Source organism: Hypanus sabinus, chromosome 8 (genome assembly GCF_030144855.1).
Source record: "Hypanus sabinus isolate sHypSab1 chromosome 8, sHypSab1.hap1, whole genome shotgun sequence".
NCBI lineage: Eukaryota > Metazoa > Chordata > Chondrichthyes > Myliobatiformes > Dasyatidae > Hypanus > Hypanus sabinus.
The window spans coordinates 116,483,532-116,510,722 of NC_082713.1; the positions used below are offsets into that span (position 1 = coordinate 116,483,532).

The 27,191-nt window shown below is 44.6% G+C and overlaps 1 protein-coding gene across 3 annotated transcripts in view; it reads left to right on the forward strand.

Annotated features, from left to right (window-relative positions):
- Positions 1–27,191, forward strand: part of kitlga (kit ligand a) — a 142,221-nt gene that overhangs the window by 45,256 nt on the left and 69,774 nt on the right. For all 3 annotated transcript variants that reach the window (XM_059977650.1, XM_059977653.1, XM_059977651.1), the window contains 3 exons: positions 13,363–13,425; positions 21,416–21,574; positions 24,884–25,043. In XM_059977650.1, the coding sequence (XP_059833633.1) occupies positions 13,363–13,425; positions 21,416–21,574; positions 24,884–25,043 (382 nt within the window). The remainder of the gene's footprint in view (positions 1–13,362; positions 13,426–21,415; positions 21,575–24,883; positions 25,044–27,191) is intronic.

Genomic DNA, 27,191 nt, shown 5'->3' on the forward strand with positions numbered 1-27,191 from the left:
ATTTAATCTATATTCATAAAAATGTACAAAAATAGACTTTGCATTCATAGTCAATGCATTAAGTTCTGTCGTATGACATTCTGTAAAGTCAATAGCACTGTTGCTGTTCATGGCCTCCTGGGGTGATACGCTGCTACAATAACTGAAGGGCTTCCTCACCCAACCCGGCCCCTGCCTGTCCAGTAGAGGAAGTACACAACACCGTAGTCCTCCCCAACCGAGCCTTGGTGATGGCTGCACCCAGCGTTGGTACGTCTCCCAGCACGTACTGTACCCCTGCAATGTGACAGTCAGCAGCATCCCTTGATGGACATCTCGATGTTTCAGACAGACCAAAGGCGGTGTATGTGTGTGTCTGGATCAGAGAGACCGCGGGATGAAGCTGTAACACAGGCCTTTGCATCTTTCTCCAAGCACTCCCTGCAAACACACAGCCCACAAAGAGATGACCAACCATCTCATCCCCAGTACAGTCATCCATACAACATGCCATCGAAGTGGTAGTCCAGGTATGAGGAAGGATCTGACTGGGAGAGCCCCTCTCACTGCCAGCTAAGCAAGCTCAGCTGGGACTGAAGTTCCAATTTGAAAACTCTGCTCTAAGATGTTTAGAAATCTGGTCATGGAAAAACCCTTCAGCCCATCTCATCCATTCCAGCTGTGTTTACCCAGTGAGCTAGACCCATCTTCCTGCATTTATTCAACAGATAAGTGTGAAGTGGTTCATTTTGGTAGGTCAAATTTGAAGACAGAATATAATATCAATGGTAAGACTCTTGGCAGTGTGGTGAATCAGAGAGATCTTAGGGTCCATGTCCGTAGGACACTCAAAGCTGCTATGCAGGTTAACTGTGTTGTTAAGAAGGCCTATGGTGTGTTGGCATTCATCATCCATAGGATTGAGTTCAAGAGCCATGAGGTAATGTTAGAGCTGCATAAGACCTTAGTCAGACCCCACTGGAAATACCGTGTTCCGTTCTGGTCACCTCACTACAGGAAGGATGTGGATACTATAGAGAGTGTAGAGGAGTGTTACAAGGATGTTGCCTGGATTGGAGGGCGTACCTTATGAAAACAGGTTGAGTGAACTTGGCCTTTTCTCCTTGGAGCGACAGAGGATGAGAGGTGACCTGATAGAGGTGTATAAGATGAGGAGAGGCAGTGATTGTGTGGATAGCCAGAGGCTTTTTCCTAGGGCTGAAATGGCTAACATGAGGGGGCATAGTTTTAAGGTGCTTGGAGGTAGGTACAAGAGGGATATCAGAGTTAGGTTTTTCCACACAGAGAGAGATGAGTGCATGGAATGCACTGCCAACAGCAGTGGTGGCAGATACAATAGGATATTTTAAGAGACTCTTGGATAGGTACATGGAGCTTAGTAAAACAGAAGATGGGGAAATCCTAGGCAGTTCCTAGAATAGGTTACATATTCGGCACAACATTGTGGGCCAAAGAGCCTGTAATGTGCTGTAGATTTCTATGTTCTATGTTCTATTTGGCCCATTGCCCTCAATACCTCTCCTATCCAGACACTTATGTAGGTGGCATTTAAATATTGCAAATATGCCTACCTCTATCACTATTTCTGGCCGCATATTCCAAACACACAGCACCCTTTGCATGAAAAAGTTGCCCCTAGTGTCCCTTTTAAATCTCTTAAACCCTGTCCTCTTGTTTTCAGCATCCCCTCCCAGAGAAAATTTTAAACTTACACCCGTCTACTGCCCTCGCAATCTCAGAGTCTTAGAGGCATCGACCAGCATAGCACAGAAACAGGTCCATTGATCCATCTAGTCCATGCCACACTATGACCTACACCCGGACCATAACCCTCCATATCCCTCCTTCCATGTACCTATCCAAATCTGTGTCAGTGTTGAAAATGAACCTGCATCCATCACTCCCGGAGGAAGCTCATTCCACATTCTCACCACCCCCTGTGCGAAGAAGTTTCCCCTCATGTTCCCCTTAAACATTTCACCCTTAACCTATGACCTTAATTCTAGTCTCACCCAACCTCCGTGGAAAAAGCCTGCCTGCTTTTTCCTGTCTGTACACCTCTATCAAATCTCCCCTCATTCTCCTACATTCCAGGGAATAAAGTCCTAACCTGTTCAACCTTTCCATCTAACTCAGGTCCTCAAGCCCCAGCAGCATTCTTGTAGATTCTCTCTGCACTCTTTACATCTTTCCTGTAGGTAGGTAACCAGAACTACACACAACACTCCAAATTAGACCTCACCAATGTCCTATGAAACAGTAACTCAATACTTTAATTTATGAAGGCCCATGTGCCAAAAACTCTTTTTATGACCCTATCTACCTGTGATGCTGTTTTTAAGGATTTATGCATCTCTATTCTCAGATCCCTCTCCTGTACCCTACCACTCACAATGTAAGTCCTACCCTGGTCTTTCCTCCCAAAGTGCAACACTTTCCTGTTTTAAATTCCATTTATCACTTTTGAGCCCATTTTTCCAGCTGGTTCACATCCCACTGCAAGCTTTGATGGTTCATAACTATCCACTACACCCACAGTTTTGGTGTCATCTGCAAATGAGCTGATCCAATTCTTCCCAAATTGCTTCATGCACAATAGATTTCTTTGTCTTATTGTTAAGCATTGCAGTTGCTTATCTAATTCCTTCGTACGTGTGTGGGCTTTATTGACAAGACCAGGTCTTGTCTGTACCAATTTGTCCCAAGAGGGCAATAATATACCAGTCACATTGGTTGGTGGGTCTGAAGTCACTGGATTTTGTAAGAACACCATATTGCCTTCCCTGTGGTGGACCAGATTCACTGTTTACAACCATGCTGTCTTTTTCTGATTGATACCAGCTGGTATGTACAGTATCATAACCCGTGGACTTTAATCGGGTTGGGTGCGGTACGTAGCCCATTTATTTAAAGTTAAAGCTACAGTACAGCACTGAGATTGGAACATATACTTAGTGGACACTTTAATTAGGTACAGAAGCCATCTTATACAGTGACCACAGAGTGTACGTTCATGGTTTTCTGCTGCTGTGGCCCATCCACTTCAAGGTTCGACACGTTCTGCATTCAGAGATGCTCTTCTGCACACCGCTGTTGGAATGCATGGATATTTGAGTTACTATTGCCTTCCTGTCAGCTTAAACTAGTCTGGCCATTCTACTCTGACCCTCTCATTAACAAGGCATTTTTGCCCACAGACTGCCACTCATGGGATGTTATTTTGTAGTCATGCCATTCTTTGTAAACTCTAAAGACTGTTGTGCATGAAAATCCCAGGTGATCAGCAGTTTCTAACATACTCAAAGCACCCTGTCTGGCACCAACAATCATTCCATAGTCAAAGTCACTTAGATTCCATTTCTTCCCCATCCGAATGTTTGGCCTAAACAACAACTGAAACTCTTGACCATGTCGGCATGCTTTTGTGCATTGAGTTGCTGCCGCATGATTGGCTGATTAGATATTTGCATTAACGAGCAGGTGTGCAGGTAAACGTAATAAAGAGGCTCAATCACACAACCTTCAAAATAGTATAATAACCAACGGACCTGCACTCTGTCCAGTTCTACGTAGTAAGATCCCACACACAACAATGAGATGAACAGACAGTCTTATTCTGTGTGATGCTTAAACAAGCTGAGGTACGAACTCAGCAGCATGGCAGATGCTTCAGGTGAACCACAAGACATAGTAACAGAATTAGGACGTTTAGTAATCGTCTGGTCCACCAATCCATCATGACTGATTTATTATCCATCTCAACCCTACACTCCTGCATTCTCTTCATAACCTTTGTCATAGGACACCACACACAGAAACAGGCCCTTCAGCCCACCTAGTCTGTGCCAACCATTAATCTGCCTAGTCCCACTGACCAGCAGCACCCCAACCACAGTCCTCCATACCCCTCCCCATCCACATACCTATTCCAAATTTCCCTAAAGTGTTGAAATCAACCTCACATCCACCACTTGTGCTGGCAGCTAGTTCCACAGTCTCACCGCCCTCTGAGTGAAGATATTCTCCCTCACGTTCCCCTTAAACATTTTACCTTTCACTTTTAACCCATGCCCTCTAGTTGTAGTCTTACCTGACCTGAGAGGGAAAAGCCTTCTTGCATTAAACCTATCCACTTGAGGCCCTCCATTGGTCAAGGTCAACCAAGAGTGCAGTGAATATGGAATTCTAGACTCAAAACTGTTGAGGAGTCTGTCTCTGAGTATGTTCCAGACCGTGTTAAGGGAATCAGGCCAGGGCAATACGATATGGAGATACACGAGCCAGGGCAATACGATTATGGAGATACACGAGCCAGGGCAATACGATATGGAGATACACGAGCCAGAGCAATACAGTATGGAGATACACGAGCCAGGGCAATACGATTATGGAGATACACGAGCCAGGGCAATACGATATGGAGATACACGAGCCAGAGCAATACGATATGGAGATACACGAGCCAGGGCAATACGATTATGGAGATACACGAGCCAGGGCAATACGATATGGAGATACACAAGCCAGAGCAATACAGTATGGAGATACATGAGCCAGGGCAATACGATATGGAGATACACGAGCCAGAGCAATACAGTATGGAGATACACGAGCCAGGGCAATACGATATGGAGATACGCGAGCCAGGGCAATACGATATGGAGATACACGAGCCTGGGCAATACGATATGGAGATACACGAGCCAGAGCAATACAGTATGGAGATACACGAGCCAGGACAATACGATTATGGAGATACACGAGCCAGAGCAATACAGTATGGAGATACACGAGCCAGGGCAATACGATTATGGAGATACACGAGCCAGAGCAATACTATATGGAGATACACGAGCCAGGGCAATACAGTATGGAGATACACGAGCCAGGGCAATACGATATGGAGATACACGAGCCAGGGCAATACGATATGGAGATACATGAGCCTGGGCAATACGATATGGAGATACACGAGCCAGGGCAATACAATATGGAGATACACAAGCTGTTGTCCATGTAGCATGCTCCCCTTCTCCACACAGCTGGTGAATCCGAAGGAACGACAGGAATAGTTTTGGAACTGCAGTGTGTCTAGTCAGGACTGAACTCAATGTAGGAGTGCCTTAGGGATTCCAGCCCCAGATTTTTCTTCAGGGTTTTCTCCTGAAACCTCCTCCATGAGTGGTCGAGCCGCAAAGGCAGCAAAGGTTTGAGATCAGAGTTGTCCTTCACCTGCGTGAGCTGCCAACCATATCTCATGAGCCCCATCTGCCTGAAGCGACTGGTTTTAAAGCACCGGTAACCCACCTTTGCCCCTTCTCCTGTCAGTAGAAACAGTTCCACTGGGCTTCATAAGCCACATGTGGAGCCCAGGAGTTGAACAGAGTCGACAGAGGCTATTCGAGACGCATGCCATTGGGAACATTGAATAGGTAGTGGGAGCTCTTCCCCACTACTACCCCCAGCTATGACAACCTTAAGGAACATACTGTCCATAGCCCTCATAAATTTGTGTAACTCTAACAAATCTCCCCTCAATCTTCTGTGTTCTGTAGAATAAAATCCTAACCTATTCAACATTACCCAATAACTCAGGACCTCAAGTCCTGGATACATCCTTCTAAAATTTTCTTTGCACTCTTGCAATCTTATTTTACATCTTTTTTTGTAAGTAATTGACCAAATCTACACGCAGTACTCCGAATGAGGCTTCGCTAAAGTCTTATACAATTTCAACATAATATCCCATCTCCTGTACTCAATACATTGATTTATGAAGGTCAATGTGTCAAAAGCTCTCTTTATGACCCTATCTACCTGTAACACCACTTTCAAGGGATTACGGATTGCATTCCCAGATCCCTCCTTTCTACTCCATACTGCAGGAGCAAGCTGAGACAATGGGTCTACCTGGACAGGCAGGCTTGTGGATCTTGGGTAGGAAGTAGCAACGGGAAGGGCGGGGTGTGGGAACTATGAGGTTTGTATACCATCACCAACCTTATTAGCTCTGGGGATCTCCCATCCACTGCCACAAACCTCATAGTTCCCACACCCCGCACTTCCCGTTTCTACTTCCTACCCAAGATCCACAAACCTGCCTGTCCAGATAGACCCATTGTCTCAGCTTGCTCCTGCCCCACTGAACTCATTTCTGCATACCTTGACACTGTCTTATCCCCCCTTGTTCAATCTCTTCCCACCTATGTTCGTGACACTTCTCATGCTTTGAATTTTTTCAATGATTTTAAGTTCCCTGGCCCCCTCCGTCTTGTTTTCACCATGGACATCCAGTCCCTATATACCTCCATCCCCCACCGAGATGGTCTCGAAGCTCTTCGGGTTTTTTTTGGATTCCAGACCTAACCAATTCCCCTCTACGACCACTCTCCTCCGTCTAGCGGAATTAGTTCTTACTCTCAATAATTTCTCCTTTGGCTCCTCCCACTTCCTCCAAACCAAGGGTGTAGCCATGGGCACCCGTATGGGTCCCAGTTATGCCTGCCTTTTTGTTGGCTTTGTGGAACAGTCCACGTTCCAAGTCTATACCGGTATCCATCCCCCTCTTTTCCTTCGCTACATCGATGACTGCATTGGCGCTGCCTCTTGCACGCGTGCTGAGCTCGTCGACTTCATTTTCTTTGCCTCCAACTTTCACCCTGCCCTCAAATTTATCTGGTCCATTTCCGACACCTCCCTCCCCTTTCTTGATCTTTCTGTCTCCATCTCTGGAGACGGCATATCTACTGATATCTACTATAGGCCTACAGACTCTCACAGCTATCTGAACTATTCCTCTTCCCACCCTGTCTCTTGCAAAAATGTTAACCCCTTCTCACAATTCCTCCGTCTCCGCTGCATTTGCTCTCAGGATGAGGCTTTTCATTTCAGGACGAAGGAGATGTTTTCCTTTTTTAAACAAAGGGGCTTCCCTTCTTCCATCATCAACTCTGCTCTCAAATGCATTTCTCCCATTTCCCTCACATCTGCCCTCACCCCATCTACCTGCCACCCCACTCGGGATAGGGTTCCCCTTCTCCTTACCTACCACCCCACCAGCCTCCAGGTCCAACATATAATTCTCCGTAACTTCCGCCACCTTCAACTGGATCCCACTACCAAACACATTTTTCCCTCTCCCCCCCTTTCTGCTTTTCGCAGAGATCGCTCCCTACATGACTCCCTTGTCCACTCGTTTCCCCCCATCCCTTCCCACCGATCTCCCTCCTGGAACTTATCCTTGTAAACGGAACAAGTGCTACACCTGCTCTTACACTTCCTCCCTCACCACCATTCAGGGCCCCAGACAGTCCTTCCAGGTGAGGCGACACTTCACCTGTGAGTCGGCTGGTGTGGCATACTGCGTCCGGTGCTCCCGGTGTGGCCTTTTATATACTGGTGAGACCCGACGCAGACCAGGAGACCGTTTCGCAGAACACCTACGCTTGGTCTGCCAGAAAAAGCAGGATCTCCCAGTGGCAACACATTTTAATTCTATGTCCCATTCCCATTCTGATATGTCTATCCATGGCCTCCTCTACTGTGAAAATGAATCTGAACTCAGGTTGGAGGCACAACACCTTATATACCGGCTGGGTAGCCTTCAACCTGATGGCATGAACATTGACTTCTCTAATTTCCGTTAATGCCACTCCTCCCCTTCTTACCCCATCCCTGACACATTTAGTTGTTTGCCTGTTCTCCATCTCCCTCTGGTGCTCCCCCCCCCCCGCCTCCTTTCTTTCTCCTGAGGCCTCCCGTCCCATGATCCTTTCCCTTCTCCAGCTCTGTATCACTTTCACCAATCAGCTTTCCAGCTCTTAGCTTCATCCCACCCCCTCCGGTCTTCTCGTATCATTTCACATTTCCCCTTCCCCCCATTACTTTCAAATCTCTTACTATCTTTCCTTTCAGTTAGTCCTGACGAAGGGTCTCGGCCCGAAACATCGACAGCGTCCCTCTCTATAGATGCTGCCTGGCCTACTGTGTTCTACCAGCATTTTGTGTGTGTGTGTTGTTACTTGTATATTCAGTTCCTTAGAATACCATCCAGGTGCCACTATTGGTGTGCGGCTCTCTGGCCTACAATTTCCTGGTTTATTCTTAGGGCTTTTCTTAAACAACGGGACAACATTAGCCAGCCCCAGTCCTCCGGCACCTCACCCGTGGCTAAGGCTGTTTGAAATATCCCTGCTAGGGTCCCAGCAGTTTTTACACTAGGCTCCCACAGGGTCCGAGAGAGCACCTTGTCAGGGATTTATCCATCCAAATGGGCCTCAAGACAGCAAATACCTCCTCCTCTGTAATTTGTATGGGGTCCATGACCTTGTTGCTGCTTTGCCTCGCTTGTATAGACTTTGTATCCATCTCCACAGTAAATTCAGATGCAAAAAGATCCATTTCACATTTTCCCCATCCCTTTCGGCTCCACGCATAGATTAACACTCCAATCATCTGGAAAACCATTGCTGTCCCTTGCTATCGTTTTGCTCTTAATACATTTGTCTGCTAGAACAACCTCAGCCTTCTTTTCGCCCTCCTGATTTCCTTAAGTATTCTCATGCATTTCTTATACTCCTCAAGTACCTCATTTGTTCCTACCTGCTTGTACCTGCAACACATCTCCTCCTTTTCCTTAACCAGAGCCTCAATATCTCTCGAAAACCAAGGTTCCCTAAGCCTGTTAACTTTGCTCCTTATTCTGACAGGAACATACAAATTCTGTACTCTCAAAATTTCACTTTTGAAGTCCTCCCATTTACAAACTACACCTTTGCCAGAAAACAACCTGTCCTAATCCACACTTGCCAGATCCTTTCTGATACCATCAACTTTGTCCTTTCTCCAATTTAGAATCTCAACCTGAGGACTAGACCTGTACTTTTCCATAATTACCTTGAAACTAATGGTATCATTATCACAAAATGCAAAGTGTTCCCCTACACAAACTTCCACCTCCTGCCCTGTCTCATTCCCTTATGGAAGATCTAGTCTCACACTCTCTCATTGGGACTTTTATGTACTGATTAAGGAAACATTTCTGAACACATTTGACAAACACTTTCCCATCCAGCCACTTTACAATATGGGAGACCCAGTCAATATGTGGAAAGTTAACATCACCTACTATCACAACCTTATGTTTCTTGCAACAGTCTACAGTCTCTCTACAAATTTGCTCCTCTAAATCCTGTGGATTGTTGTGTAGTCTACGATGTAATCCCATTAACATGGTCATACCTTTTTATTCCTTAATTCTACCTATAAAGCCTCACTAGACAAGCTCTCGGGTCCATCCTGACTGAGCACTGCTGTGACATTTTCCCTGACTGGTATTGCCACCCCTCCCCCTTTAATCCCCCCTGCTCAATCTTGTCTAAAACAATGGAACCCTAGAATACTGAGCTACCAGTCCTTCCCCTCTTGCAACCAAGTCTCACTAAAGGCTACAATGTCATAATTCCATCTTTGATGCCCTGACTAATCAAGAACCTATCAAAATCTGCTTGAAGTATACCCAGTGACTTGGCCTCCACAGCAGCCTGTGACAATGAACACCACCCTCTGGCTAATGAAATTCCTCCTCACCTCTTTTCTAAAGGACCAACCTTCTATTTTGAGGCTGTGGCCTCTGGTCCTAGACTCGCCCAGTATAAGAAACATCCTGTCCATGTCCACTCTATCTAGGTTTTTCAGCATTCAATAGGTTTCAAAAAGATCCTCCCTCCTTCTTCCAAATTGTAGTGAGTACAGGTCCAGAGCCTTTACATGAACTGGAACTGATGTAAGGTCTCAACTTGAAAGCCAACCATCTCTCCACCTCCACGGATGCTGAGTGACCCGTTGAGTTTCTCCTGGAGTTTGTTTTCTTTTTCTGTCTTGCTCCAAATTCCAGCATCAACAGCCTCTCTTTTCTCTTATTTTCTGTGGTGCTGGGTAATTTAGGGCCACAGGATACAAAACAAAATTGCCTTTAACTCCTTTTCAAGTTGCAATAGACTGACGTCCTATCTGCGGGGGGGGGGGGGGGGGGTGTGGGAGGAGTCTTGTACTCTCAGTTGCTTCACGCCACGGAAATCAGCATAAGCACCGGCCTGATGAGCCAATCAGGCTCGGGGCAGACCTTAACTTCCCTTTTTAAGTGGTCCATTGCACCCAGAGTTTTCAAGCCCATCCTGGTTTGTTTAAAATGTAAAGGAGTGACCCCCTTGTGTGTGTAGGTAAGCGGGAGAATCCGGGAGAGCAATTTAGGGAAAATATAAGGGAATTTGAGTGAGTGCATGCTTGATGGTTAGCACAGACTCAGTGGGCAGAAGGGCCTGTTTCTCTAGCTTGTAAAACTAAGCCTCAAAGTGATAGAATAGTACAAGAAATCGGAAATATAATTTGTGAACGAAATAAGCAGTCAACAGTAAAGAAAATCTCTGTCATCCAAATTAATTTGTTGGAAATATTTAGTGGATTAGGAGAGAGAGAGAGTACCAGTAATTCAGGTCAGTGCGCTGTTCTGCCTGGTGTCCGTGACTGACGTGCTGTGAGTTAGCGGTGTTCCTTTTTACATGTAAATATCTTCCCGCTGACCTTAGCTGTGTGCATTTTAAGCAGTTGTCCCTCTTAAAGGGAAATGCATTGGTCTGGGGAATATCCTTCACATCAAAAAACAGCATTTCTTTGCTGGGGTGGGGTCTACCGTCCGTCCCCAGTGTAGTGGGCTGATCCCGCAGTGTCTCCTGCAGAGCTGTGCACGGTAGCCTGGAACCTGGAGTGAGCTGCAAACTGCTGAGGGATCTCAGTGAGTTACACCACAGAAGCAAGTCCTGAGTTTCTGACAAACCCTGACAAACCGCGACCCAAGCAGATCCATGCAGAAGTATTTGTGGAAGTTTTTAGTCTTCATTCAAAACCTGCCTCTGGAAGCCCTACTGTCAACACTAACAGTGTAGTGTGGAGGAAAAGAGTCATAGTCATAGAGCATTAAAGCACAGAAACAGGCCCTTCAGCCCATCCATTCCATGCTGAACTGTTAATCTGCCTAATACCATTGACCACACCTTTCCATCCATGTACTTACCCAAACCTCTCTTACATGTTGAAATCAAACCCACATCCATCATTTCCACTGGCGGCTCACTCCACGCATTCACCACTCCAACTTGCACCCTTAACCTATGACCTTTAATTCTAGTCTCATCCAACCTCAGTGGAAGCAGCCAACTTGCATTTACCCGAACTATAGCCCTCATTATTTTGCATACCCTTATATTTCCCCTCAGCCTCCCACACCCCAGGGAATAAAGTCCTAACCTATTCAACCCTCCCCTTTCCACTCTGGTCCTGTAGCCTTGGCAACTTCCTTGTCAATTTTCTCTGCAATCTTTCAATCTTATTGATAAGATTGAACATACTATCCTGTATGTTGGTGACTGTGCTCCCAATTAGACCACAGCAACATCCTTCACAACTTCAACATAACTTCCCAAATCCTGTACTTAGTATTTTGATTTATGAAGGCAAGTATGCCAAAAGTTGTCTTTACAGCCCTATCCCCTTACACCACTTTCAAGGAATTATGAATCTGCAATCCCAGACCCCTTTGCAGGCAGCATCTGTGGAGGCAAAGGAGGATGGTCAATGTTTAGGGTCGAGACGCTGTATCAGGTCTTAGTGTTAAAAGGTGTGATGGCTGGTACCTTCACTCCCCTTCTCCTCCTCCTCTTTATAATACTGCCTCCTTTGCACTATCCTCCTGCACTCACAGATGCCAAGTGACCCGCTGAGTTCCTCCAGCAGAGCAAGGCCTGCATGTTAGATGCGTGGAATTAGGAGTGTATATGACATCTTCTTGTGGCTGGATCTCCACTGGTTATTTGCAGTCTTTGCTTGTGTTTTTTCATTGACTCTATTATGAATGCCCACAAGAAAATAAATCTCAGGGTTGTATATGGTAACATATACGCACTTTGAAAATAAATTTACTTTGAACTTTGGATCTGAAACTGCTGCTGGAAGTAGTCAGGGTCTCGGGATGGAGGACTGATCACACCTTTCTCCTCCAGTGGAGACAGTGCCCGAACTAGACACATGCAAGAGGATCAGCTGGGAGGAAAGCACCAAATATTGCACAAGGCCTTTCCAGATTGGGCACAGGCTCCAAGATTGCATTGGGGTCGAATCCTTTGTCTTTTATAAGTAGACTCCATATCAACCGTACAGTGAAGGACTGTCCCTCCCTTTAAGATTTATTCAAGTACAATCCTATTTCTGCCAGAGCTTCTTATCTGCTGAGGTAATTCTCAGTCCCATATCCAGGTCCAATGCCACGTCATGCATTTAGTACTTAATTGCATACATAGTCAAAAGCCAAAATAAATTTATTATCAAAATGCTTATGTTACCATATACCATCTTGAGATTCATTTTCTTGCAGGCATTTACAGAAAAATTAAGAAATACAAAGGAATTTCTGAATACTATACATAAAGACTGACAAACAACCAATGTACAATTTGTACAAATAAAATAATACTGAGAACATGAATTGCAGAGCCTTGAAAGTGAGTCCATAGGTTGGGGAATTAGTCCAGTGTTGAGTGAAGTTACCCACACCAGTTCAGGAGCCTGATGGTTGTAGTGTAATAATTGTTCCTGAACATGATGTGTGTGTCTTAAGGCTCCTGTTCCTCCTGGCCAGTGGTAGAAGAGCATGGCCTGGCTGGTGGAGGATTTTAACATTCCTTGCAGCAGAGCTCCTTGTAACTGTGCTCAATGTACGCAGTGGCAAGTGTAAATATACAAATATGCCGACCGTTATAATACCCATCCCCATCCCCGTTCCTGTTCCAACGTATCAGTCCACAGACTCCTCCAATCTGAAGCATGAACATCAATTTATCCTTCTGGTAAAAAAAAATTCCCTCCTCCTTCCCTCATCTTCCATTCCCCACCCAGGCCTCTCACCTCTTGTACTCACCTGCCTATCACCTCCTCCTTCCCCTTCTCCCAAGTTACTCTCTCCTCTCCCAACAGATTCCTTCACATTCTTACCTTTCCCACCCACCTGGCTTCACCCAACTTCTTCTAGCAAGTCTTCCTTCCCTCCACCCCTCCCCCCACTTCTATTCTGGCATCTGCCCCCTTCCTTTCCAGTCCTGAAGATGAATCTTGGCCCAAAACATCGGCTGTTTATTCATTTGCATCGATGCGACCTGACTTGCTGAGTTCCTCCAGCATTTTTTGTGTGTTGCTCTGACTTTCCAGCATCTGCAGAATCTCTTATGTTTATGATTGAAGCTCTATTTTGTTCTTTGCAGAATGTCAGGTTTATTTATCTGTCACTTAAGTTTTTCTTTATTTTTCTTTTAGGTTGGGAACTTGCCAAGTGATTACAAAATCCAGATAAGATATATTTCTAAAGTCCCTAATGTGGTATGTAAACATTTTACCTGTTGACTTTAGTAAGTTTCTTTTCTACTTAACTTCAAGGGAAGTTAACTTTGAAAATAGCTTGAGAAATTTGTTATTATTATCATAAAGTAAACATCCACCGCCCATTGAGGCAATGTGCTTGACACCCCAGCATTCGCTGGGCAAGTTTTTCCCTCAGGTCTTTTCTTGTACCTCTACCAAATATTTTAATTTCATGGCCCCACTGCTATACCCCACCTATGTCTGGTTATTATCCCCTCTGCCAAGCCAAATATATCCTCCACATCTTTGGTCCAACCACACAGGGTTATGGCCAAAACAAGCACACCAGTGCCCCTACTTCCTCAGAAAGTTAAGGACACTCAGCGTGAGCCGTTGACACTCACTAATTTTTATAAGTGCACCACAGAAGCCATGCTCTCCAGATGCATCACCGCTTGGTACGGCAAGTGCCCTGGCCAAGACCTCAAGAAAGTGCAGTGAGTTCTGAGAGCAGCCCAGTCCATCCCGCACACCGTCAATCCCTCCTTCAGATCTTTTACACAACTGGCTTCCTTGAGAAAGCAGCCAACATGATCAAAGACCCCAACAACCCAGACATTCTCTCTTCTTCCCCAGCTTCCAGTGAGCAGAGGATAGAAAATCCTGAAAGCACATACCACCGGGCTCAAGGACAGCTTCTGCCTCACTGTTATAAGGCTATTGAAAAGACCTCCTGTACAACAAAGGCGAACTTTTGATCTCTCAGTCATTGTCCACCTGCACTGCCCTTTCTGTGTAACCGTAACACTCTATTCTGCAGTGTTATTGCTTTTCCTTTTTGTGCCATCTCATTGTACTAATGTTTGGAAGGATCCATCTGCAAGGCATACCTTGACAATAATAAACTAATAAACACAAGCTCCTGCAAACGCTGGAAATTCAGGGCAACACACACACAAAATGCTGGAGGAACTCAACAGGTCAGGTATCATCCATGGAAATGATGCAGGTGAGGAGAGGAGAAGGGGTAAGATGGGAATCAGAATGAGGAAATGAAAAGAGAGAAGGGGGAGAGGAGAGAAATTCCAAGAGGTTAGAAAATTCAATGTTTGTACTTTCAGGTTGGAGGCTACCCAGATGAGATATGAGATGTTCCTCCTCCAATCTTGTGAGTGCAATAGAGGAGGATATGGGCTGGGATGTCTGAATGGGAATGGGAAGTAGAATTAAATTGAGGGCAGCCAGGAAATCCCACCTGTTTCAGCAGACAGGATGAAGGTGCTCAAGAAATTCACACTGAAAGTCTCAGTACAATGTTAAACAACTCGATTAAATCTCTCCTCAACTTCTGCTCTCCCAAAGAAAATAATCCAGACCTTCCTGGTTACCATTCTCAAGGTTTGGTAATATCTATGTAAACATCTTCTACACCCTTCCTATAGTGTGACCTAAACTTGTTAGCTGTGGCCTAACAAATGTTTTGTATAGTTAAATATGACCTCCCTAATCTTGCATAATCTTGTATATCTGTTCTTTTCTAATCAATGCTAAAGTGTTTTAGTTCTCGTTAAAGTATACCATTGGTTGCATGACAACTAAACAGTTACCATGGCAACGTCACATAATGGTGACCCCAGTCTAGCTCTCTCTGAGCCACCTATGGTGCTTCTGTCACATGACTACCCCTCCGATCTCGTTGTCCAATCAAAGAGTCCCTCTCAGATGCTTTCATTACTCATCATTGAAAGAGTTTGAATTAACAAGATAAAGCACCATTAATGGTCTCCAATTCCCCTATTATTTATGCCCCACGCACTGGAGAAATTCATATAGAGGTTCTCATTATTCCACATCACATGGATATTTCTGATTCTGAAGACTCACTAAAGAGAGTGTAGTTGGCTTAGAATTTCAGAAAATTCTGGCCTTGAGTTAGTTTAAAACACAAAACTAGCCTTGGCACCAATTAGTTCTGGCATACTGATTCCTTTGTGAAGTAAAGGCTAAGGTTCCAACTTTCTTTGGAGAACAACTGGAAAAGGGCGTGTACCAAGTGTAAGTCAGGAAGTCTTATTGCAGCTATATAAAACTTTGTTTAGGCTGCATTTGGAGTACAGTCAGCCCTCCTTATCCGCGTGGGATTGGTTCTGGGACCCCTCGCGGATACCAAAAAACGCGGATGTTCAAGTGCCTTATTCAAACTGGGTCTCAATGTGGTGGACCTTAGGACCCAGCGGAACCCCAGACCTTATTTAACCTGTCTCAGTGCGGTGGACATGAGGACCCGGTGGTAGAGCTCTGTATCCGCAGTGTTTCTGTTCACGAAAATAATCACGATCACGATTGAAAATAAAGTGGAAATAATAAAGCAATCGGAAAGAAGTGAAACGCCATCGGTCATTGGAAAAGCGTTAGACTACGTCGGTCAACGACCAGAACAACTTTAAAGGATAAAGTGAGAAAGGTGCTGCCCTGATGAAAGCTACAATTATTACTAAGCAACACAATGGTTTAATTATTGGGTTTTGGGGTTTTCGATCCTCCACATCAACACAGCACGGTGGAGAGCGCACTCGGAGCGGTCTGTCACTGGATCAAACTTGGGAACTTCTGTTCCCGAGCCCAGCGTTGAAACATACTTTCTTAAGCGTTTTATATGCATATAAAGGTAAAATATATACTATATATTAAGACAAACGTTTGATTAACTGACGCTAAATAATACCGAAAGTACCTGTTCGGACTTACTTAGTAAGAGAACTTACGATTTTTTTTTATCTTGATCCACGATAACCCATGCACATCCTCCCGTATACTTTAAATCATCTCTAGATTACTTATAATAACTAATACAATGTAAATGATATGTAAACTAGTTGTTATAATGAATTATTTAGGGAATAATGACAAGAAAAAAAGTCTGTACATGCTCGAACAACAAGCGCTGGAAGAGCACTTCTGGGTTTTCGCGATTCACGGTTGATTGAATTCGCGCATGCGGAATTTGTGGATAAGGAGGGCCGACTGTATTGTGTGTTGTTCTGGTCACCCCATTACAGGATGTGGAGGCTTACGAGAGGATGCAGAAGAGGTTTACCAGGATGCTGCCTGGATTAGAGAGTATGAACTATAAGGAGAGGTTGGGAAGACTTATGTTTTTTTTTCCCTTTGGAGTGGCAGAGGCTGAGGTGAGACAGGATAGTTTATAAAATTATAAGAGGCAGAGATAGGGTAGATAATCAGAATCTTTTTTCCCCAGAGTAGAGATGTCAGGTTCTAGAGGGTATGCCTTCATCCCAACAGGAGGAAGTTCAACCTTGGAGAAGTGTACAGAGCAAGTATTTTACACAGCATGATGAGTGCCTGGTGTGGGAACTTCTACTTTACAAAAGGACCACTCAGCAAGTTCATAGCCAAAAGAACATCTTTATCTGGGACAGCAAATGATATTTACAATACAGAGGCTTTCAGATACCTTGTGCAGCATGGGTGGTGGAACTATATACAATGCACACTGGAAGTAAGAAACCCCGCCAACCCCGGAGCCCACCTCTTGTTACCAACAGCTCCCAATCAGTATTAACTTACACTCACATTACAACACTTGGAATAGGCTACCAGGAGTGGTTGTGGAAGCAGAGACGATCATGATGTTTAAGAGGCTGTTAAATAGATACATGAACATGCGGGGAATAGAGGGATGTAGATTATGCACAAGCAGATCCAGCATTGTGTACAGCACAGACATAGTGGGCTGAAGGGCCTGTTCCTATGCTGCACTGTACTACATAGATCATTTTCCTTGTTGCCGTCTCCAGATCTTGCAGAGGGTGGTGAATCTTTGGTATTCGGGACTGCAGACAGCAGCAGAAGCTGAGTCACTGTGGGCACCCAAGGAGGAAGGAGATGTGTTTTGAGGGATTGAGGGCTGCGTGACCAGTACAGAGAGGAGCTGAGGCCTGGGGCAGAACAGCCTATGATCATATTGAGTGGCAGGCCAGGCTTGAGGGTCCAAGTGGCCTACTCCTGCTTCTATTTTCTTCATGAACTTGCCTTCCCCATTCCACTAACTGCCCTTGAACATAGAACATAAAGCAGTACAGCACAGTACAGACTTAAGGTGCTTGGAAGTAGGTACAGACAAGATGACAGGGGTAAGTTTTTTTTACGCAGAGAGTGAGGAGTGCATGGACTGGGCTGCCGGTGAAGGTGGTGGATAGGGTCTTTTAAGAGACTCCTGGATAGGTACATGGAGCTCAGAAAAATAGAGGGCTATGGGTAATTTCTAAAATAAGTACATATTCAGCACAGCATTGTGGGCCGAAGGGCCTGTATAGTGCTGTAGGTTTTCTATGTTTAGTATAGACCATTCAGTCAACAATGTTATGCAAACCTTTTAACCTACTATAGGATCAATCAAACTCTCCCTCTTACACAGCCCTCCATTGTTCTATAATCTGTGTGCCTATCTAAGAGTTCCTTAAATGTTGCTAATGTATCTGATTGTAGCACCACCCCCGGCAGAGCATTCCATGTACCCACCACTCTCTGCATAAAGAAAACTACCCCTGACATCCCCGCTATACTTTCCTCCAATCACCTTAAAATGACCCCCCCCCCCCTTGTATTAGCTATTTTTTGCCCTGAGCAAAAGTCTCTGTCCATCCACTCAATCTGTGCCTCTTCTCATTTTGTACGCCTCCTTTTGAATTTCGAAACAGCGAAGGTAAGCTTAAACTGCACCTTTTGTTCAAAGGAGTGGTGGATACCTGGAATGCATTGCCTTGAGTGATGGTAGAGGCAGATGTATTGGAGATTTTTAAGAGATGTTTATATAGGCACAAGAGTATGTGGGAATTGGAAGGATATGGCCATTGTGTATGCAGAGGGATTAGTCTAGTTAGACATTTACTTTGTTCAGCACCACATTGTGGATCCCAGGGCCTGTACAGTTCCTGTGCTGTACTGGTCTATGTTCTATGTACTATGTTCTAAAAGCCAGGGAATGTGAAAACTGTGGTGTGTCTCCATTCTCCAGTGATGTTTCCGTAGCTCACACACCCATTGTTCGTGCCGGATCGGGATCCCGGTTCCGTGGGTCACCGCTCCCCACTTTTGGCAGGTTCTTCGGCATGCCGAGGTTTGCCAAGTTACTTGTCGCAGGTCTCGTGACAGCAGAGAGTTGCCAACAATGCAGGAAAGCTGGAAGAAACAGGGCAGCTTTTAAGGTTGAACCTGAAGGAATGCAAGATGACTCTGAACAGCACGCTCACCAGAAATTAAAATCTTTGGCGTTGCTCTCTACCAAGTGAATAGAGTTAGTGAACATAGAACATGGGAATTGCAACTTGGAACACAACCCTACATCACCGTACAGACCCTTCACGTTCTGGGGCGTTTAGTGAGTTCCTAAAGTTTTTTACCGATCTCATTATCGGGGTACCTGCACACTCTCCGCCATGGTTGTCTGGAGTTCCTGGCTGCCAGTCATTTCAATTCTGCTCCACATTTCCACACCAGCCTGGCTGTCCTCAATCTACTCTACTGCCAGGCTGAAACTAGAGGCCTCATATTCTACAACCAGAGAGTATGAATATTGAGTTCTCCAAGTTCAGGCATCCTGCCCTCTCCACCTGGTACACACAGTCCATCCTGACCCACTCTTCACTCTATCTTTCTTCTCCTTTGTCCACTCCATCTGCCCACCTCCTCCCATTGTTTCTGTATGTTCTCCCCAACTCTCTTATTTGGTTTCATGCTCCATCTTCCTCTCCCATCAGATTCCATCATCTGCAGCACTTCATCAACCACATCTCTCACCTCCAGCCTCCATCACTACTTCCATTTCTCCCCCCTCCACATTTCCTCACCTGGTCCACCTTTCACCTCACCCCTTTAAACTGGCCACAACCCCTTCACCTTTAAGTCCAGATGAAGTGTCTCAACCCAGAATGTTGACTGTACATTTCCCCCCCACGGACGCTGCCTGACCCGCTGAGTTTCTCCAGCTTCTTTGTTGTTATTCTTTTAGCTCACTGAAGAAGAGTGAGGTAGTTGTCAAGATCAACCAGGATTCTACCAAATGGTAGAGAGTCAGGAGGGACCATGTGATCCAATCCTATTTTTATTTCATGTATTTAAAACCACACCCAGTTGAGAATGGTATTGGTTTATTGTTGTCACGTGTACCGAGATTCAGTGAAAAACTTGTCTTTCATACGTTCATTCAGATCAGATCATTACCGGTGCATTGAGCTAGGATAAGATAAAAGCCCTGACAATGCAGAATAAAGTGTAAAGGCTGCTGAAGAAGTACAGTGCAGGTAAACTATAAAGTGCATGATTATATCACGGCACAGTAGATAGTCCAGCTGAGCGTACAAGAAGTCTGTTAAGAGTCTGATTACAGTGGGATAGAAACTGTTCTTGAGCCTGGTGGAATGTGCTTTCAGGCTTTTGTATCTTCTGACCAAATGGAGGAGGGAGAGGGGAGAATGTTTGGGGTGGGATGGGACTTTGATGTTGCTGGCTGCTTTACCAAGGAAGGAAGACGTATAGGTGGGGTCCATAGAGGGGACGGTGGTTTCTGTGATGTGCAGAGCTGTGTCCACAATGCTCTGAAGTTTCTTGTGGTCGTGTGCCATCGCCAGCCATTATGCATCGAGACAGAATGCTTTCAGTGCACCGATAAAAATGGCCGAGGATCAAAAGGAAATTGTGTTTCTATTTCACCCTTCTCAACCAGAATACCTCGCATCCAATGGCACACTTTCCATGCAGGATGTATGCAAGTACGCTAGCAAAAATGCACACAGCAAGATCCCACAAGCCCCATTAGTATGGCAGCACCTCCCTTTCCAGCAAAAATATAAGTAGTGGAAAAAAAAATAGGAATAGAGAGAATCATAGACAGTTCAGAAGTCTGATGGCAGAGGGAAAGAAGCTGTTCCTGAATCATTGAGTGTGGGTCTTCAGGCTCCTGTACCTCCTCCTTAATAGTAGTGATGAATAGAGGACATGTCCTAGATGATGAGGCTCCTTAGCAGTTGATGCCTCAGGAGGCACCACCTCTTTAAGTCGTCCTCAGTGTTTGTGCCCGTGATGGATCTGGCTGAGCCTGCAACCCTCTGCAGCCTCTTACGATTTTGAGCATTAGAGCCTCCTACCAGGCTGAGAAGCAACCGGTCAGAATACTCTCCATTCAACATCTGTCAAACTTTATAAGAGTCTTTGCTAACATACCAAGTACTCTCAAACTCCTAATGAGAGTGCCACTTACAGGATTGATTTAACTTCTATATCATTACCTGGTTTCTATATATTAGGACATAGAATGTAGAACACTACAGCACAGTACAAACTCTTTGGCCCACAATGTTGTGCCAACCTTTTAACCTACTCCACGGTCAATCTAACCCTTCCCTCCTACATAGCCATTTGTTTCTCTATCATCCAAATGCCTATCAAAGGGTTTCTTAATGTCCCTAATATATCTGTCTCTGCCACCACCCCTGGCAGAACGTTCCATGCACTCACCATTCTGTGAGAAAAAAAATCACTCTGACATCACCCTATATTTTCCTCCAGTCACCTTAAAATTATGTCTCCTGGTATTAATCATTTCCTCCCTGGGAAAAAGGTCCTTGGCTATCCACTCGATTTATGTCTCTTCTCACTTTGTGTACCTCTAACAAGTCACCCCTCATCTTTTTTACTCCAAAGAGAAAAACCCTAGCTCACTTAACCTATCCCCGTCAGAAATGCTGTCTAATCCAGGCAGCATCCTGGTAAATCTCCTCTGCACCCTCTCTAATGCGCCCACATCTTTCCTGTAATGAGGTGACCAGAACCGAGCACAATATTCCAAGTGTGAACTAACTGGAGTTTTATAGAGCTGCGATGATACCCGGGAGCCCTGGTCAATTCCATCTCAGCTCAGCTCTCTGAACATCTCTTCCATGATGTTGCCTTACTGTTGGTTAATTTGTTCATTTATTCCCCCTTGCAGACAGATACATGTTGGCTGCATCTAACAGTACCCGAAATGTCCTTCAGCTTAGACAGCCTTTCAGATAAGTTTGCCAAGAACTCATCAAATTATTTAATTATTGAGAAGCTCCACCGGATTCTGAATGGTATTCACAACTGTCTGTCTGAAGATGGAAAGGTAAGGTACCTAATGTCCACTCTGTGTGGGCAGTCACCTTATGTTGAGATACTTCTGCACGTGACGTCACTTTATGTGCATACGTATAAGCTAATCTTATAAACATTCAATCACACACCTGCTCATCACAACTCATCTCATCAGCCAATCATGTGGCAGTAACTCAGTGCATAAGAGCATGCAGACATGGTCATGAGATTCAGTTGTTATTCAGACCAAACATCAGAATGGGGAAGAAATGTGATCTGAGCAACTTTGATCATGGAATGATCGTTGGTGCCAGATGGGGTGGTTTGAGTATCTCAGAAACTGCTGACCTCCTGGGATTTTCATGCATAACAGCCTGTAGAGTTTACAGGGACTGGTGCGAGAAACAAAAAACATCAAGTGAGTGGCAGTTCTATGGGTGAAAACGCTTTGTTAATGAGAGAGCTGAAAGGAGAATGGCCAGACTGGTTCAAGCTGACAGGAAGGTGGCAGTAACTCCAAATACCCGCGTGCTACAAGAGTGGTGTGCGGAAGACCATCTCTGAATGCACAATATGTTGAACCTTGAAACAGACATGCATTCAATGGTCACTTTATTAGGTACAGGAGGTACTAAAAGTGGCATGGTCTGGATGGTGGGGTTTTGTGATGGGCACTGCTTTCTTGTGGCACTGATTATCGCAGATGTGCTGAAAGGTGGCAAAGGGTTTTCCTGTGACGGACTTGGTTGTATCCATCACCTTTTATAGGCTTTTCCATTCTTGGCCATTGGTGTTTATATACCAGGTCACAGAAACATAGAAACCTAGAAAACATACAGCACAATACAGGCCCTTCGGCCCACAAAGATGTGCCGAACATGTCCCTAACTTAGAACTACCTAGGCTTTACCCATAGCCCGCTATTTTTCTAAGCTCCATGTAGCCATCCAGGAGTCTCTTAAAAAACCCTATCGTATCCACCTGTACCACCATCGCCAGCAGCCCATTCCACGCACTCACCACTCTCTGAGTAAAAGACTTACCCCTGACATCTCCCCTGTACCTTCTTCCAAGCACCTTAACTAGCTAGCTCCTCTCGTGCTAGCTATTTCAGCCCTGGGGAAAAGCCTCTGACTGTCCACACGATCAATGCCTCTCATCATCTTGAACACCTCTATCAGGTCACCTCTCATCCTCTGTCGCTCCAAGGAGAAAAGGCCAAGTTCACTCAACCTATTCTCATAAGGCATGCTCCCCAATCCAGGCAACATTCTTATAAATCTCCTCTGCACCCTTTCTATGGTTTCCACGTCCTTCCTGTAGTGAGGTGACCAGAACTGAGCCCAGTACTCCAAGTGGGGTCCGACCAGGGTCCTATATAGCTGCAACATTACCTCTCGGCTCGTAAACTCAAACCTACAATTGATGAAGGCCAATGCATTGTATGCCTTCTTAACCACAGAGTCAACCTGCGTAGCAGTTCTGAGTGTCCTATGGACTTGGACCCCAAAATCTCTCTGATCCTCCAGACTGCTAAGAGTCTTACCATTAATGCTATATTCTATCATCATATTTGACCTACCAAAATGAACCACTTCACACCTATCTGGGTTGAACTTCATCTGCCACTTCTCAGCCCAGTTTTGCATCCTATCAATGTCCCATTGTAACCTCTGACAGCCCTCCCCACTAGCCACAACACCCCCAACCTTTGTGTCATCAGCAAATTTACTAACCCATCCCTCCACTTCCTTATCCAGGACATGATACAGCTAGTCAGGATATTCCCTACTGTGCATCTATAAATGGAGTTTTATTAGCCCATATCTTACTGATGCTTGGAAACATCTTCAAGCAACATTAAAAATTGTAATACCAGATGTGAGATAGTTGTGCTTGAAAATTATTTGGAGGAATAATATGGAGATTTTATGTGTTGAGCTTTTTGTGGTTGATGATTAAGAATTCATAATTAAATTTTAAATGTTTTCATTTTAAATTCTGGCAAAAAAAGCATCTCTGTAAATAATTGATTCATCGTATAATTTCACAAATGTTAGCTGTTTGAGTGGGGTTGCCAGGGGAAATGGTGTTCAGGAAATGAAAATTTGTCCTAATAGAATTCACAGAAGTACTATCTGATAATGTGGGATGCCAAATTTAAATTTTCTCTAAAATTTATGTGAACATTGTAACCATGACTACACAAAAGTTATACTTTGTCAACTCACATTTCTTGATGGGTGCATCTTCGCAATATGAAATATCGCAATGTAGACATTTTCTACGAAAAATCCACCACCCTCTGCCAGTGAGACTGGAGTTACCCGTGTATACATGTACCTTTGAAGAGCTGTGCAGATCATGTGTTGTGACTTTTGATGCAGTGTTCAAAGTTCAAAGTAAATTTATTATCAAAGTACATATATATCACCACATGCCACCTTGAGGTTCATTTTCTTGCAGGCATTTACAGTAGAACAGAAATATAATAGAATCAATTAAAAACTACACCAAAGGCTGACAAACAGACAATGTGCAAAAGAATACAAACAATGTGTATATATAAAATACTGAATACATGAGTTATAGATTCCTTGAAAGTGTGGGTTGGGTGATGTCTTTCTCCAGTGAAAGGTACCCTGTGTTAGTATTCCCAATGCCTTGGCAATGGTGACATTCATTTCAGAGGACTAGAATATAAAAGCAAAGAGGTAATACTGTAGCTTTTTGAGCCATTACTCAGAAGACACTTGGAGTATTGTGACAAGTTTTGGTTCCATTGTTTAAGAGATGATGTGCAAGCACTAGAGAGAGTGCAGAGAAGGTTCACAAGTAACGACCCTGGGAATGAGAGGATCGCAGTATGAGGAGCATTTGATGGAGTTTAAAAGAATGAGGGGTTCTCATTGAAACCTACCAAATATCGAATGGCTGAGATAGAGTGGACCTGAAGAGGTGATTCCAATAGTGGGGGAGCCTCGGACCAGAGGGCAGAGTCTCAGACACAAGGACATCCCTTTAGGACAGAGATGAGGAGGAATTTCTTCAGCCAGCGGGTGGTGAATCTGTTGAATCCATTGCCACAGGTGGCTGTGGAGGCCAAGGCATTGGGTACATTTGAAGTGACTAGTCAGAGCATCGAGGGTTATGAGAAGAAGGCAGGAGAATGGGGTTGAGAGAAATAATAATTCAGCCATGATGGAATGGCGGAACAGACTCGATGGGCCAAATGGACTAATTCTGTTCCTCTGTCTTTGGTCTAATGGAGTTCTATATAATCAAGTTTGTATCCAGACACTCTGGGGGTCTAATTAACTATCTTGTTGTTTTGATGCAGGATTACGTGGATGAATCCGAATACACTTGTGAAAAATCCAACCTGGAGCCCAGGCAATACTTCAATTACTTCAACGAAATCATTGGCGCCTTCCAGTCAGCAGAGGACAGCAGCCCGTGTGACTCCGACGTCAGCTGCAGGGTGGAGGAGCCAGACGCAGGTAGGCGTCCAGGTTTTCCAGCAGCATTCCTGGCGTTGTCTAAATCACAGGGTGAGATTCAGCATAAGACGTTGGGAGACCAGGATGGCCACAGGGCTGCAAAAAAATTGCAGCACAGCAAGAGTCCTTTTGGCCCATCATGCCCATGCTAGCCAATTTTGTCCTTGTTCCCAGTTTTGAGTCCACAGTTTCTCATTCCTTCATTCCAAGTATAGTTCAGCGGTGTTTTCCAGACCACTTGGGTATAACAAACTTCCTGGGTCCCCTCTAATCAATTGCTTTGAATCCATACTGTCTACATATTAAGTCAAAGAGTCACACGGCACAGAAACAACTTTGTCAAGCCCATGCCAGTCAGCAAGCACTTCATCACCACGCTCCGCCTGCACTCACCCACACCACGAACCTGCCCACCCACAGCTCCCTTGGATGCGGGAGGACACCGGGGCATCCGGAATAAACCCACTTTGTCATAGGAACCCGCACAAAGATGCAACAGAGACAGAACTGAACCCAGGTCTCTGGAGAGCTTCAAGACTGGTACCAGTGTGCCATGCCTCTCAAACATCTTCCTTCCTACTCTATCCAGAGCCGCATACTCTCCTTTTGTCCTGAAAAGAGCAATCTAAACCGAGCCTGTGTCTCCCTTTGCAACTATAATTCTCCAAGCCAGGCGATATTCTCTTCTCTGCTACAGTCGTGCCCTACCTGTAGTTGGTGAGGTTACCAGAGGAGTGCACAATGCCCCAGTTCTTTCTGTCTGAGTACATTTAGTGTCCCCCTGACTGTCCTTTCACCTGGAGGTGAGCACACTACCCCTCTGGATGTGTAGTTCGACCTCAGAGAGAATGAGGCAGAGACTCGTCAGACTAAAGCTGGTGTGGAGAACAAGGTGGTGTTCATAGGAATGTAGTAGACCACAAGACATTGAAGCAGAATTGGATTATTTGGCCCATTGACTCTGCTCCGCCGTTCCATTATGGCTGATTTATTTTCCCTCTCAATCTCATTCTCTTATCTTCTCCCTATAGCCTTTGACGCCCTTACTAGCGAAGAACCTATCAACCCAATGACTTGGGCTCCACAACCGTCTCTGCCAATCTAAACCACAGATTCACCACCCTCTGGCTAAAGAAGTTCCTCCTCATTTCCATTCTAAAGGGTCGTCCTTCTATTCTGAGGCTGTGCCCTCTGATCCCAGGCTCCCCCAGACAAAAGAGAGACAGCTTCATCCCCTTCTCCCTTTCAGTATTACAACACGACAGCCAGTTTGTGTAGAGCAAGCTCCTACAAACTGCAACTTGACAAAGACCTAACAGTTAGCATTTTAGGTAAAGTTGACTGAGGTCTAAACATTACCCAAGCTATGAGGATGATCTTCCTGGTCGCACCTCTGCTTGCTTCTCTAAAAGAGTAATTCTTCAATTCATGAATGTTTGATTTGCAAGAACTTGCTTTAATACCAAGGCTATGAATCATTAGTTTACAAATCTTCTTTCCCTTAACACACCACTCTGCACAAATAGAAAAGTGATGCACCAAATGGCATTCTCTCTTCTCCCTTCTCCTACTGGGCAGGAGATACAAAAGCCTGACAGTATATAACACAGGGCTCAAAGAGAGCTTTTATCCCGCTGTTATAAATCTTTCAAATGTACCCTTTGTAGGACTCTTGACCTCACAATCTACTTCGTTATATTCTTGGACTGTATTGTTTATCTAGACTGCACCTTCCTGTAGTTGTTAAACTTTGTTCTGCATTGTTATTGTTTTATCTTTTTCTACCTCAGTGCGTTATGTAATGATCTGATCTGTATGAACAGTATGCAAGATACTAGCATTTCACTGTATCTTAGTTTACGTGACGATAATAAACCAATTCCAATTCCAAAACTACCAATCATACAATTTCAATTAATGATATTTTGCCGAATGAAATGCTTTCAAAGAACACATCCCTTTTATAAATCAGGGTGACTTTGAGGTGTTTTACCTCAGAATAAGAATCAGGTTTAATATCACTAGCATATAGTATGTTGTGAAATTTGGTGCTTTGTGGCAACAGTGGAGTGAAATACAGAAATATACTGTGTATAAAAATTAAACTAAGTAGTGCAAAAAGAGCAAAAAAAGGGATAAAAATAGTGA